The following is a 14,353-nucleotide window of genomic DNA, read 5'->3' as shown; positions in this document are numbered from 1 at the left end:
CCCGAGACACCCAAGCGTGACAGACACAACTCATTTTAAAGCTACAGACACAGAAACAGCCTGTTCTGAGCAGGGCTGAAATAAAGGGGTTCATACGAATGATAAAATACAGGATCAGAGTGGATCTTTAAAAACAAACGTCACAGACATATTTAGTGGACCTCTGAGGCGTATTTAAACTTCTTGAGGAGTATAAAATGTAACTTTTAATTGATAATAATAGGGAATATTTGGATGCAGCATGACAATTTTGTTACTAGAATCATATTACTGACTGTTAGGATAATTTAAAATAGTGCTTTCAGTTGTTTTAAAATAAAATATAATGTTATTTTTAGTCTAATGAATTAAGAAAGTTCTGAAAATACTTTTAACAGCCTTTCTGTGAAAAAAAACCTTATTTGCAGCCTTAATTCCTCACTTTATTAATACATACATTATTTACATTATTTTAAAAGAAAGCGCTGACATTTCTGTTTTTTCTTTGTAATTCTTTAATAAACACATCTTATCAATAACCTGCTTGAAAATAAGTAAGTAATACGTTATAAATAAAATGTATATAATTACAAAATAAAAATTGCATTTCGTTTTCATCCTATATTTGATGTAAGGATCGTATTTCTCCTCTAGGTGGCGGTGCCTCTTCTCTCCTGCTCCTTGAACGGAAACAGTCCCGCCCACTTTGTCATCGCAGCCAATGGAGAACGCCTCTGCCATGTCACCGAATTCCTTTTCAAAATAAGAGCACCCGTGTTCGAAATCAAAGTACCGTTCTCCGCTGCAAGACGTTACAAGCTTTTATTTCGACACGCGTTGTCGTATTTTCCTTCACCGGAAGCTCATTCGACTTCCCTGCAAGCGGTGTCGTGTTTTTTTTTTTTTGGTTTTGGCAGCGCAGCAAAGCAACCATGGCAGCTCCCAGCAGGAAGCAGACGTTGCGGTTTCTCAGCCAGTTGGGGGCTTTTATTTTGACCCGGTTCGGGTTCTGGAACTGCTTCAGTATGTTGATGCTGTTTGCTGAACGAGCGGACTCGAAAAGGTAACGAGTTAAAGCGAGCACTGATGCTACCTAATGTTAGCCTACATGTACAGATAGCACATTTCTTTATCAAGATGGTATTCAGTGTATTGCCTTTTATAGTCTGCTGTGTGATATCTTAGTCTTTGTGTGTGTTTATAAAGTCAGCACATGGTTGTAGTTCTGCAGATAGATAAACTGCAGCATGTGGAGTTGTTTAAACTTAAAGGATGAGTTATATTTAGACTAGTCTCTAATTTTCTGCCACACAAGGGAGGGCTCCAATTTTTTTTCCTGCAACTAGGTTTTTATTTAAATCTGCAGTGTGCATGTGGGGGGGGGGGTATTGTTTCAGGTCTGTGGTGGGCTGGTCCTCCTTAAAGACTGCCACACCCTCTGATCCTGTAATTATGTCAACATCAGAGAAGAGATGTGCACAACCTTCATACCTCTCTCTCTCTCTCTCTCTCTCACTCTCTCCCTCTCTCTCTCTCTCTCTGTCTCTCTCTCTGTCTCTCTCTCTCACTCTCTCTCTCTCTCTCTCTCTCTCTCTCACACACTCTCTCTCTCTCTCACTCTCACTCTATCTCTCTCTCTCTCTGTCTCTCTCTCTCACTCTCTCTCTCTCTCTCTGTCTCTCTCTGTCTCTCTCTCTCACTCTCTCTCTCTCACTCTCTCTCTCTCTCTCTCACTCTCTCTCACACTCTCTCTCACTCTCTCACTCTCACTCTATCTCTCTCTCTGTCTCTCTCTCTCTCTCTCTCTGTCTCTCTCTCTCTCTCTCTCTCTCTCTCTCTCTCTGTCTCTCTCTCTCTCGCTCACCTCTCTCTCTCTCTCTCACACTCTCTCTCTCTCTCTCACTCTCTCTCACACTCTCTCTCTCTCTCTCTCACACTCTCACTCTCTATCTCTCTCTCTCTCTGTCTCTCTCTCTCACTCTCTCTCTCTCTCTCTCTGTCTCTCTCTGTCTCTCTCTCTCACTCTCTCTCTCTCACTCTCTCTCTCTCTCTCTCACTCTCTCTCACACTCTCTCTCTCACTCTCTCACTCTCACTCTATCCTCTCTCTCTGTCTCTCTCTCTCTCTCTCTCTCTCTCTCTCTCTCTCTCTCTCTCTCTCTCTCTCTGTCTCTCTCTCTCTCGCTCACTCTCTCTCTCTCTCTCACACTCTCTCTCTCTCTCTCACTCTCTCTCACACTCTCTCTCTCTCTCTCTCACACTCTCACTCTCTCTCTCTCTCTCTCTCTCACTCACTCACTCACTCACTCACTCACTCACTCACTCACTCACTCACTCACTCACTCACTCATCACTCACTCCCACTCACTCACTCACTCACTCTCTCTCTCACTCACTCTCACAACTCTCTCTCCCTCTCTCTCTCACTCTCTCTCTCACTCTCTCTCTTCTCTTCACACTCTCTCTCTCACTCTCTCTCTCACTCTCTCTCTCACTCTCTCTTTCGCTCACTCTCTCGCTCTCTCTCTCACTCTCTCTCTCTCACTCTCTATCTCTCTCTATCTCTCTATCTCACGCTCTCTCTCTCCCTCTCTCTCGCTCACTCTCTCTCTCTCACTCTCTATCTCTCTATCTCACGCTCTCTCTCACTCTCTCTTTCCCTCTCTCTCTATCTCTCTATCTTACGCTCTCTCTCACTCTCTCTCTCTCTCCTTCTCTTTATGTTTTCACATCAGATTCTGCTTTCTTTTAGAGTTGTTTTTTCTGATCAGCTGTTTTAAAACATACTTTGGATGTTCTTGTTTTACTGAAAAAAGGAAGAAGATATGTGTTCACACTTTGCTGTGTCACAGTCCACTTTATTGAATTACAATGTTTACGTCTTCTTTTTCCTGCTTCTGTTATTTAAATTTCCCTGCAACCTAAAATCAACATCGACACTGAATCATTTCCGCAACGTCAAAAGCTTAATTAGTTTTAGTTTAGTGTATTTGCACTTTTTATTTTTTTTGAAAGAAGAATCAAACAGAATAAAAATAATTTAAAAAAAAACACATGTGCAGGTGAGGGCTTATCTCAAAACCTCACCTTACAAAATTAAACAAAGTTAAAATAAAATACAGTAAAATAACAAAGTAAGAATATTTACTACACAAATGACATTTACCCCAATTGAAAATGACATACAAACATTGAAAATATAAAAAAAATAGAGCAAAAGAGGACACACAGTATGTAGACAATATAACAAATCAGGACAATTCACTATTCACCACAAATCTTTCTGACATCAACGCATTTCTGAGTCTCAATTTGTATCTAGAAAAAGACAAAAAAATCATCAAGTAGTAAATAATATGCGCGTTCCGTAATTTGACTCCACGGTATCTTATTGAGTCCTCCAGATGTACGACACACTGGTAGGTCGAGGTTATTGGTTTGTCTCGTTGAGTGTGAGTTGTAATTGTTGTCCATTTGTAGAACAGAGACATGAATCCAAGGCTGTTTCTGTGCTTCTAACACTGCAGGTTTTTGTTATGGTGGTGGTTCTGTTGGGTTGAGGGGAATTAGTGATGTGAAAGTGTACTTCACTGAAAGATGGCATGGGCCTTTTCCACTGCTGACCTGTCAGATTCTTATCTTCTGTTATACATATTTATTTTTTATTTTTTGCCTCTCTGCCAAAAACACAAACATATCTCTATAAATGTACAATAATATATATTTTTTTAAAACCAAACTGTCAGAATTCAGGGGTTGTGTTTGCAGAATGATGTAATGCTGCTTTTGGGAAATCCATCTTTAATCATGGTACATTTAAGATCTTCTGCTGGGTTATACTATCCACATGGGTATGGGTGGAGATGTGTTGATTTAACTCACCTGTTCACCTTTTTGTTCTCAGTGGAGGAGAGGGGTTGAGCTGGGTTGCCATATTTTTTGTTGATCACTATTGTATAGTTAAGTTGATTATCTTTTTTACGTAATAAAAAAGTCAAACTTATTTTACGTATCACAGTACTCTTTTGAAATCGCATCGGACAAATACATTACGCCCAACCTTCAGAAAGCCGCTACAAACACATTATGTATGAAACAAACCAGAGGGTAAAATATAACATTTAGGATAGATATTAAAAGTCTCCGTCTGTGTGGATTAAACAGTTCACTGGGTTTGATTTAACACTCTTGTGTTTTTTTTTTTTTTGTCATTTTCAGGAAGCCAGACATCCATATCCCGTACCTGTATGTGGACATGGGTGCAGCGGTGCTCTGCGCCAGCTTCATGTCGTTCGGGTGAAGCGGAGGTGGTTCGCCATGGCCCTCTGCCGTTCAGCTGGCTGTCAGCACGTATGCTTCTTATATCGGAGAACAGGTTTACTACGGCGACTGGCTAAAGGTGAGTAAGCTCACCTTCTTTGGTTTTTTTAGACACAAAGCACTGGATGGTGTCGTCACACTCCCATCAACACCCTTCAATGACTCCATAACCATTTCAAGAACAGGAATGTTTTTCAAGGAATGTGAGAGGTTTGAAAAGGTCAGCAGAAACACTTTGTGTGTTTTGTTCCTAGACTTTTTTTTATCCCGTTTCCAGCACATAAAGACCCATAATGCAACAGCAGACGACATCCTAAGAATGAAACACTAATAAATAGAACAAAGACGATCATTTAAGAATATACAAGTTAAACTAGTACGACATGTTTTTTTTTACAACTATGGTATGACATTTTTATACCATGTGGGCAGTGAAACGTCCCTGTAGAAACGTTTTACGCATCATGATCAGATATTCAAATGCATTGTTAGAGGATATTTTATCCTCTTTCTGCACTGAGCTCTTTAAATCAGCCAATTCTGTCAGTATCCTTTCAAACGAGCATTCGTCTCACTTGTATTTTTTGCAATGAAGGAGAGAATTTGTAATGAATCAGCCTGCTTGATTCAGGCTGCATTAACATCCGATACATAACAGATTCAGGAGCTGGGGTAAATTGGCACAGATAAGTTGTTAAAATATTAATAACAGATCTGTGACACACATGAGGGTAGATCTGGGTTACAGCTAGAGGTCTGACAGTAAAGCGTTTTATCAGAGGGTTACATTTTAGCGGTGCTCGATCGTTACTGCGTTAACGGCGTTTCCCCTGCAGGTGCGGATGTACTCTAGAGCGCTGGCCATCATTGGAGGCTTCCTGGTTCTGGCCAGCGGGGCGGGGGAGGTGTACAGACAGAAAGCTCGCAGCAGATCCCTGCAGTCCACGGGACAAGTCTTCCTGGGGGTCTACCTCATCTGCATGGTAAGTGTTAATCAGTGAACCTTTTACTTTTCTGACTGAAGAAGCTCAAGACGATCTAAATTACGACTTAAACCCGAGGTGGCAAAATAAAAGTTAGGCAAGTTTCGTAACAGCTTTTCTCCGTTTGTATTATTGTGACCTCATTACCTTTTTGTTTAGGACGGTTTCTGAGACGAAATCAGACATTTTTAAGACGGCACATTTGGCCCTGAGGAGTTCATTTCTACTAATAATATTTAGCATATAAGGTTTAGTAGATTACAGTCTTATACAGGCATGTTTCAGAGAGGTTAACCAGTGATAAAATAAAGAGTTGCAGCTTCGGTCTCACCAAGCAAAATCATCCAGTATTCTAAACTTGCCTACTCTTATTTATACACTCTCTCTCTCTCTCTCTCTCTCTCTCTCTCTCTTGCCCCCCTCCCTGCTCTCTCTCTCTCTCTCTCTCTCTCTCTCTCTCTCTCTCTTTAGTGTGTGCGAGGTATTTATTGAGTTACAGTGTTTTGGTCTTGAATTATTAACTTTATCATTTAGTGTCAGTGTGATGGCATTAGGAAATGTTTTCTTTAAATGATTCTGAATAACCCCAGAAGGGATGAGCAATATGAGGCCTGACATGAAAATAAAACATTCATGCATTCATTCATTCATTCATACACATGATACAGAATCAAAATTACAGATTAAAGATGTGCAAAAAGTTTTGGAAGCCATAATGGCTGCGACACAATTCTGAGAAGTACCTGAACCTGATCCGAATCTTCTACTAACGATGTTTGTTTTTTAATCATATTTAGTGTACAGACTCTTCATTCCCTGTTAAAAAAAAAAAAAGTTCTGTCACTATCGGTAATTCTGAATACGAGAAAAACAATCTGGGCCAAAGAAATGTGTCGATCAGGAGCAAGGTTTATGAAAACACAAGTTACCCTTAACAGCTTCTTTACTTTGGATTCACAGTGTCAGAAAAAGTTCATGTTTAAGATAAAACCCATTTGATCACTTTATTATGAGAAAGAAATCCTCAGAATGTATCTGAGGCTGAATAAATCTTGTTTTTAAAGACGTTAAGGCTGCAGGCTCTTTCTGCACATGAGAAACTTTTACTTAAAACTTCAACCAAAGCTTGTTTTAAATAACGCAGTACCACTTTCTCCCACTAGGTGTACTCCCTCCAGCACAGCAAAGAGGATCAACAGGCCTACCTGAACCACATCGTCGGAGGAGAGATCACCCTGATGCTGCTGGAGGTTCTGTTCGGGGTGCTGGCTCTGGCCTTCCTCTCCGGCTGCTACATCCGCCTGGCGGCTCAGATCTTGTCCGTCGTCCTGCCGCTGGTCATCCTGCTCATCGACGGAAACCTGGGCTACTGGCACAACACGCGGAAGGTGGAGTTCTGGAACCAGATGAAGCTCATAGGACACAACGTGGGCATCTTCGGCGCTGTGCTGATCCTGGCTACAGACGGTTGAACCCCCCCGCCCCGCCCCCACCCCGCCCCTCCCCTCAGGCTGTCACAGATAACTTTTAGAGACCGAGGTGTCTGCACAGGATCCGACTGCTCACAGCCCGACTTTGTGTTCAAAGCTGGACGCTCCAGTGATCTCTCAGGATTCAAAACGCTCCAAGATGAGACTGTTGGACTCTCTCCGCTGTCTTCGCCTGCCAGGTGGTTATTTTTGCTTTTGCAAGAAAAGAAAAGAAAAAAAAAAAACACTAGCTTTCTTTTTACAATGTAATAATTTATTCAGATTCATGTTTACGTTTGTATTTCTGTTGTTCTCTTAAACATGACACTGAGCATTGATTTTTGTATTTCTACAGGGAGAATACACTTCTCTAAAATCAAAGTCTTAAACTGTTTCCTTCTTGTTTTCTTTCAACACTTTTAGAAATAAAGGGAAGGAACGTTGATTTACGAGTTATTGCATATCAAACTGTTCTGGCTGGTGGTACAACCAGTTTTTGTTTTTTTTCTGTTACTTTTAAATTTGGAAATGCAGCAAATTCAAAAAGCGCAGGTTTGTACCTTCTGTGTAAACGATTGTTTTATGTCCAAAACTCAACACAGACATTTGATTGTGCAGTGAAGGCAGAGAGGTGTAGTCTGTGTTCATGTGTTGTCATCATTAAAATGATTCTTTTCAAAGGTTTGTGCTGCTAACGTTGATTACAGTGCAGAGCTGTTCACGTCCTCTCAGACCGACTCCTGTCATTGACTTTGAAGAAGATAAAAGCGTTCATATTTGGTTAAACAGTAGATCTTTGACAACACTCACAGCTCAAATGAACACAACACTGGAGATTTGAGCTTTCGTTTTTCTCTGATCGTTTTCTAACTTCGACGGCTCATTGGATGAACCTTACAGCGAGTAGAATTTGCTCATTGATGCAGCTTTTGCACATTTTGCGTAGTTTCAGTGTTGACATGAAATAAAGATATCAATCTCGCTAAGCTACCTGGGATTTGAACACACCGTATAGTCCTGAAAAATAAACTTGTATAAATAAAAGATGGAGCTGTCATAATTTGTCTCCTGCAGGTTCAGATACAGGTTCATATTTACAATCTGTGGTTACGACCAATACTGTGACAAACATCTGAGGAAGCAGAGTGGGACTTCACAAGCTGCATGCAAGAGTGAGAGGAAACAAACATCGTGACTCTCATGGACGTTTTTACAGAATAGGAGAAGAAATCAGGATTAGAGATGACTATTTATGGAGGATTTAAAACAATATGAAAAATAAAACTCAGCGTCTCTTCTCGCCTTTTTAACCATAAGCTCTGCAGCCGTAACCTGTTCAAGTACAAAAATCAAAAACGTTGAGTTCTTTAAGCGATGTTGACCATTAGAAGCAGAAAACCATTAGTCATCCATTTCATCTGGAAAAAGAATCATATCAGGCGTTTTGGGAGCAGAACAATTTGGTCCGATAACACCTATTGTTTGTCCTTACTGTAATAATGAAGATGCTGCAGCTTCATCAAAGTCCACTGCTCGACTCAGGATAAATGCTCAGCTTAATGAAGTCACTGTATGAATGTGACCACTGACATCACTTGTACTATCAAGATTGAAGATGACGGCCTGGAGGTTGTGTTGTCTGCTTCATGTAAAGAGGTTGTGGTCCTAAGGTAAGGTACCCCAGGGCGACTACGGTTAGACTCCGACCCTCAGCACTTTGTCACATGTCAGTTCCCCCCTCGCTCATCCCTGTTACACAAATCTATCCACCGTCTGAGGGATGGAAAGTCGAGCATGACAGATCAAATACTGGAGGGTAAGTTTCCAAATGCGTAAAGATGAGACAAGACGAACGCAAATTAGAAAATGTCAGCAGGTGATGATCAGGGATTTTTAAACTGTTGACACCCACAGTTAGAGAAATGAGATTCTGATGCTTCTTAGCGCTTCAGCTGGCATTTATCATTTCTGATTCACTGGAATATTCAGGAATAGTTTCTGAATGTCTTTTCTGTTTTTGTCTTTCTGGTCGGGGCCGGGCGATTAATCGGGTTTCATTTCAGTTATGATTTTGGCTTCCCACAATCATTAAAAAAAGATTTATTTTTTTTGCCTCTTTTACTTTTATTGGATAAGGAAGCTGAAGAGAGACAGGAGATGTTGGGAGGAGAGTGTGGGGGGGGGATGACATGCAACAAAGGACCGAGGTAGGATTCAACACAAAATGTAGAACTGAAGCTAGACTTTGTGCTATTACGTCTGATGGAGGCATCATTTCCTGTGATTATTATGACAGAAACATCTGAAATGTTGCTTTCTCCAGTGATGATTAAAGTCATTTCTCCTCTTTCTCTGAGTCTGTTTCACTCGCAGCCTGATTGTTCTTCCGGTGGAACTCCGCTTTGACCAGAGCCCCGATCACGGCGAGCAACACGGTGATGGTGATGATGAGCACCGAGGCCGTCTCGGCGACACACAGCTGACTGTCCAGAGAGGAGAGGGCGGTGCCGGCCTGCAGGGGAGGAGCGTGACACACGATGTCCTCGTAGTCGTACACGCGCAGACGCCTCACGTGCTGGATCTTGCCGAAGACCCGCTGCAGCTCGCAGTCGCAGATCCAGGGGTTGGAGGACATAAGGAGGTGGGTGGTGGTGGTCTGGAGCTTCAGGAAGGTCTTGAACCTGATTCGCTCCAGCTGGTTTCCTTGGAGACCGAGCAGAGTCAGACTCCTCAGAGGAGCCAGAGCTTCGGTCTCGACCACGGAGATGTTGTTGTGTCCGAGCAGCAGCTTCTCCAGACTCTGCTGTCTGCCCAGGAGGCCGTCCTTCAGCGCGTTCAGCCGGTTCCCCTCCAGGTTCAGGAGGCTCAGACGGGACAGGCTGCTGAGGGCTCCGACGTCGATCACCCGGAGGAGGTTGCGACTGAGGTCCAGTTTCCTCAGGTTTTCGAGGTCAGACAGTGCAGCAGAGTCCAGGTGCTGCAGCAGGTTGTGGTCCAGCTGGAGCTGCTGCAGGGAGGACAGACTCTGAGAGAAGTCCTGAGGGAGCCAACGCAGCCGGTTAAAGCTCAGGTCCAATCTCTCCAGAAAGTGGAGCGAGGAAAAAGACTGAAACGCAACAAAGCAGACGTTTGTAAGAAGATCTGGAACAAAGATGGATACAAGTAAAATTGTTGGAACTTTAGGAGGTACTCAAGGGCTTCTCTCTCAAGGATAAGGGTTCAGAAAAAGTCATGTGGACTTAATGTTACCTCTCAAAGTGTATCTTGTAGAGGGGTAGTATGGTACACTCTGAAAGTACTGAGACTTTGGATACAGACAATGGACAGGAGAAAACTTCAAATACCTTGAAAAGCAGCTAAAAGTCCCTGCAGCTACTTTTGGTGGAAACACGGCTTAAGCCCCTAATTTGAATATTAAAGTAATTTATCTTTTTACATTTTATTTTTGGCCTGAATGTAGAGATAGGACAGTGGATAGAACAGGAAATCGAGGAGAGAGAGAGAACAGGGAATGACAAAAGGGAAAGGAGCCACAGGTTGGATTCAAACCCCCGTGTGCCCACATCCGTCAGGCTCATGAACAATCTAATCTATTTGTTTATTTATTTTGAACACCACTCTTTTCACCATTTATGACCTATTTATCATTCTTTCAATACAGCCACTTGTATGTGTGTGTTTTTGTTTGTTTCTTGTGCTGAGCTGTGTGCACACAACTGAGGTTCCTAACAGATAAATAAAGTTATTTGAAGATGAAGTTGCCAACATGTGGTACATCTATCCTCCAATTATCTTTCAGTCCTCAGCCTATTCTTTGCTTGTTGGTGACCATGTACGTACATAATGTGATACCTTCATGTGACCGTGGGCCACAGTCAGTGTAGAACCCTGTGTCACTAACCATTTTGTGAAATTGAATCCCCCAAACATTTAATCCACATGTAGAGAAAATGATCCGTAATGAGAATATGAATCAGATGTTGCAGATCTATTTTACTGCTTTAGTAAGTTATGATTTTCATTATTAGGATTTTTCATACAAAGCTCAACTTGAATATATAATATGATCCTTTTTTAAAAATCTTACTATCAGTATGAGAAGTATTTTAAGACAAATATTCTTATACCCAGACACTTTGTTCGATTGTTTTGATACAAATGGACCAGTTATAATGTTTACATAATTAAAGATAGTTTGTAACTTATACTGCACATTTCTACTCCTGACCCCTGAAGCCCCAAAAAGTAAAAATAAATATATCTTGTGTGCACAAAATTTAGATTTTTTTACCCCCACAACTTAATATATAAGATACTTTTTTTTTTTTTTACTTTTTGGGACTTCAGAGGCTCCGTAAATTAGTTCAAAATACTTACACAATTAAACACACACTTATTATCAATTTTGCACAAGTCTTAGAAACAGAAGTAAAAGCACTGGTCTAAAATGAAGCATTAAATAAACACACATTACAAAGTAAAAGCACTGGTCTAAAATGAAGCATTAAATAAACACACATTACAAAGTAAAAGCACTGGTCTAAAATGAAGCATTAAATAAACACACATTACAAAGTAAAAGCACTGGTCTAAAATGAAGCATTAAATAATCACACATTACAAAGTAAAAGCTGTTGTCTAATATGAAGTATTAAATAAACACACATTACAAAGTAAAAGCACTGGTCTAATATGAAGTATTAAATAAACACACATTACAAAGTAAAAGCACTGGTCTAAAATGAAGCATTAAATAAACACACATTACAAAGTAAAAGCACTGGTCTAAAATGAAGCATTAAATAAACACACATTACAAAGTAAAAGCACTGGTCTAAAATGAAGCATTAAATAAACACACATTACAAAGTAAAAGCACTGGTCTAAAATGAAGCATTAAATAATCACACATTACAAAGTAAAAGCTGTTGTCTAATATGAAGTATTAAATAAACACACATTACAAAGTAAAAGCACTGGTCTAAAATGAAGCATTAAATAAACACACATTACAAAGTAAAAGCACTGGTCTAAAATGAAGCATTAAATAAACACACATTACAAAGTAAAAGCTGTTGTCTAATATGAAGTATTAAATAAACACACATTACAAAGTAAAAGCACTGGTCTAATATGAAGTATTAAATAAACACACATTACAAAGTAAAAGCACTGGTCTAAAATGAAGCATTAAATAAACACACATTACAAAGTAAAAGCACTGGTCTAAAATGAAGCATTAAATAATCACACATTACAAAGTAAAAGCACTGTCCTGTCCTCGTGTGGTACCTGCGGCTGCAGAGTCTGGATGCTGTTGTTGGACATCAGGAGGATCTTCAGGGACCACAGCCCCACGAAGGATCTGCTGCGTACCTCTGTCATCCTGTTCCCACCTAAATCCAGCATCCAGGTGCTGGGTGGGATGCTGGGAGGGACGTGGACCAGACCTCGAGACTGACAGTCCACCAGAGCTGAGGACTCGTAGCAGAGGCAGTCGCTGGGACACATCTCGAAAGCCATCGTCGAGTTGAGGAAAAGAGGCAGCAGGGGGATCAAGCAGAGCACCGCACATCCACCGACACGCATCTTCAGTCTAGATCAAGGTCAGGGTCAGATCTCTCAAGGCATCGTCCCCCTCTCGTGGTATTTCCCCCTCAAAGAACTACGAGTGGAAACCAGGATGACCTCTTTAAATGTGATGCTGCTGCTGTGAGTTCAGTGAATCCTCCACGAGCTGGGCAGACGTTGAATATTCATGATTAGAGAGGGATTATAGGCTTAAGCAGATACTCACAAAATATCAACATAACAGGGGAACGAGCATTTTGGCCTGATGCCTGTGAAAAGGATTAACATCTGCTGCTGCTTTGGATTATTAAACTGATTTTTTAATGGACGCACTTTCTTTAATCGGACTTTTCCTGCAGAACAAGATTATTAGAATGTCTCGTAACTTAATTTATATCTTTTTTTTTTTTTATTATTACTTTTTCTTGTCATCATGTCTTAACATACAGTACACATATTTTATATTCAACATAAGGATGACAATATTTTACATTTTTGTAAACACAAGTGGTGTGGTGTCAAAAAGGTTGTGTCCCCCAGTGATGTGGAAATTCTAGAAATAACACTTACAGTACAGAAACATGTTTTACATTTGTTTAAAGTGGCTTGAAGTAAAACTGAGGTAGCTTGGATCTGTTACATAAATTCATACATTTTTCCCTCCATCAAGGTTTTCTTCCCTTATTTCACATCTATGTTTGGTCGAACTTGGAGACCATGAAGTCGAAATCATGACATCATCATTTGAGAGTTTGAAATGAAATCATAGTATGAACAGAGAAAAACCGAGATGCTGTTAAACAAGTTTGTGGCTTAAATCATCTTAATTAGGCCTAAATGATTTTTCCACGTTCAGGTGAAAAATATTTGGCAACAGCTTCCCTTACATGCACATTAGCTTCATCTTTTATGAAAATAAACATGAGTTTTTTTAGGGTTTGGTAGCGTTTAGCACACAACTCAAGACTTTTGAACGACCTTGGAGTTTGCTAATCTTGGCATTTTACAGACCAAACATATTAATAATGAAAGTAATCTTTACCTGCAGGCAAGGCTGCAAGTAACTTTTATTTAGACTGTGAAAAAAGACAAAAAAACCTGTTGATTATTTTCTAAATTATTTGTTTGGGTTGAAATATTGTGGAAAATATCAATCAGTGCAGACGCCTCTTCTCGTTCACAACACGGAGACGTCACATCGTTACACTGGGAGTAAAGGAAGCAGACAATGTGACGCTAAAGAACATTTCATTTGATCCCTGACAAACAAACATGACCTAGTTTATTCAGCTAACAAAAATGATTTGAAGAACTCATTCTTTAATCTTTGAAGCTCTGTTTGCAGACAAACTAAAATACTAAAAACCTTGAGTTATGCACTTCCACACTAAAGCATAAAAATGATAAATTGCTGCATCATTAAGAGTTCAGTTCACTTTTTTCATAATTATTTGTGTTTACGATCTAGTGCTCTTTAGCATCCAGAGGATATCATCAAGCAGCTTTAGAGAGTCCAGAGGCTTAAAACACATTTAAATAATTAATTTGAATTAGTGATGACATCACTCTGCTGAGTACATGAATGCATCAGACAGGATACTAAACAGAAAATGGTGAATGGACTTCAGCTTGTGTAGCTCTTCTCCAGTCTTCTGAATACTCTAAATGCTTTTACACCACATCACACACTGATGGTAGCGGCTGCTGTGATAAGTGTCCATCACAAGTAACTAATTCTATTCATACACATTTACAAGTTGCTGACAAAGCAGAGGGAGCAACTTGGGGTTAAGTGTCTTGCCCAAGGACACATTGGACATGTGGCTGCAGGAGCTGGGGATCAAACCCCCGACCTTCTGGTTGAGAAGTGGCCGACTACCACCTGTGCCACGGCCCAATCTGCTCCAGTATGTGGACGATGTTGACGCCTGATTTATCACACTGTGGACATGAGAGACTGAATGTGGAGTTAAGTTTCAGCAAAAATCACAAAAAAAGCAAGCTTTCACTCTTACATATCCTCACTCTTACA

The 14,353-nt window shown here is 40.5% G+C and overlaps 2 protein-coding genes across 2 annotated transcripts; one reads left to right on the top strand and one right to left on the bottom strand.

Annotated features, from left to right (window-relative positions):
* Positions 1 to 872: 872 nt before the first annotated feature.
* tmem101 (transmembrane protein 101) lies at positions 873 to 7,481 on the top strand. Its single transcript, XM_020630820.3, is given in 4 exon segments — positions 873 to 1,042; positions 4,197 to 4,377; positions 5,135 to 5,281; positions 6,445 to 7,481. Coding segments are annotated over 4 exon segments (768 nt in total). The 5' UTR covers positions 873 to 911; the 3' UTR covers positions 6,754 to 7,481.
* An 872-nt stretch (positions 7,482 to 8,353) lies between these two features.
* Positions 8,354 to 14,295, bottom strand: LOC136177281 (reticulon-4 receptor-like 2). The gene is made up of 2 exons (XM_065949714.1): positions 12,043 to 14,295; positions 8,354 to 9,856 (listed from the first exon to the last, which is right to left on the bottom strand). Exons 1-2 carry the CDS (start codon positions 12,337 to 12,339, stop codon positions 9,086 to 9,088), a joined length of 1,068 nt encoding a protein of 355 aa, XP_065805786.1. The 5' UTR covers positions 12,340 to 14,295; the 3' UTR covers positions 8,354 to 9,085.
* Positions 14,296 to 14,353: the final 58 nt, after the last annotated feature.

Source organism: Labrus bergylta, chromosome 21 (assembly GCF_963930695.1).
Source record: "Labrus bergylta chromosome 21, fLabBer1.1, whole genome shotgun sequence".
In the NCBI taxonomy this organism is placed as follows: domain Eukaryota; kingdom Metazoa; phylum Chordata; class Actinopteri; order Labriformes; family Labridae; genus Labrus; species Labrus bergylta.
This window is presented reverse-complemented; position numbering and strand designations above follow the sequence as displayed.

Coding starts and splice junctions, on each gene's coding strand:
- LOC136177281 (XM_065949714.1), bottom strand. CDS start 12,339: ATGCGTGTCGGTGGATGTGCGGTGCTCTGCTTGATCCCCCTGCTGCCT. Junction 9,857..12,042: donor TCCAGACTCTGCAGCCGCAG/GTACCACACGAG, acceptor GTTGCGTTTCAG/TCTTTTTCCTCGCTCCACTT.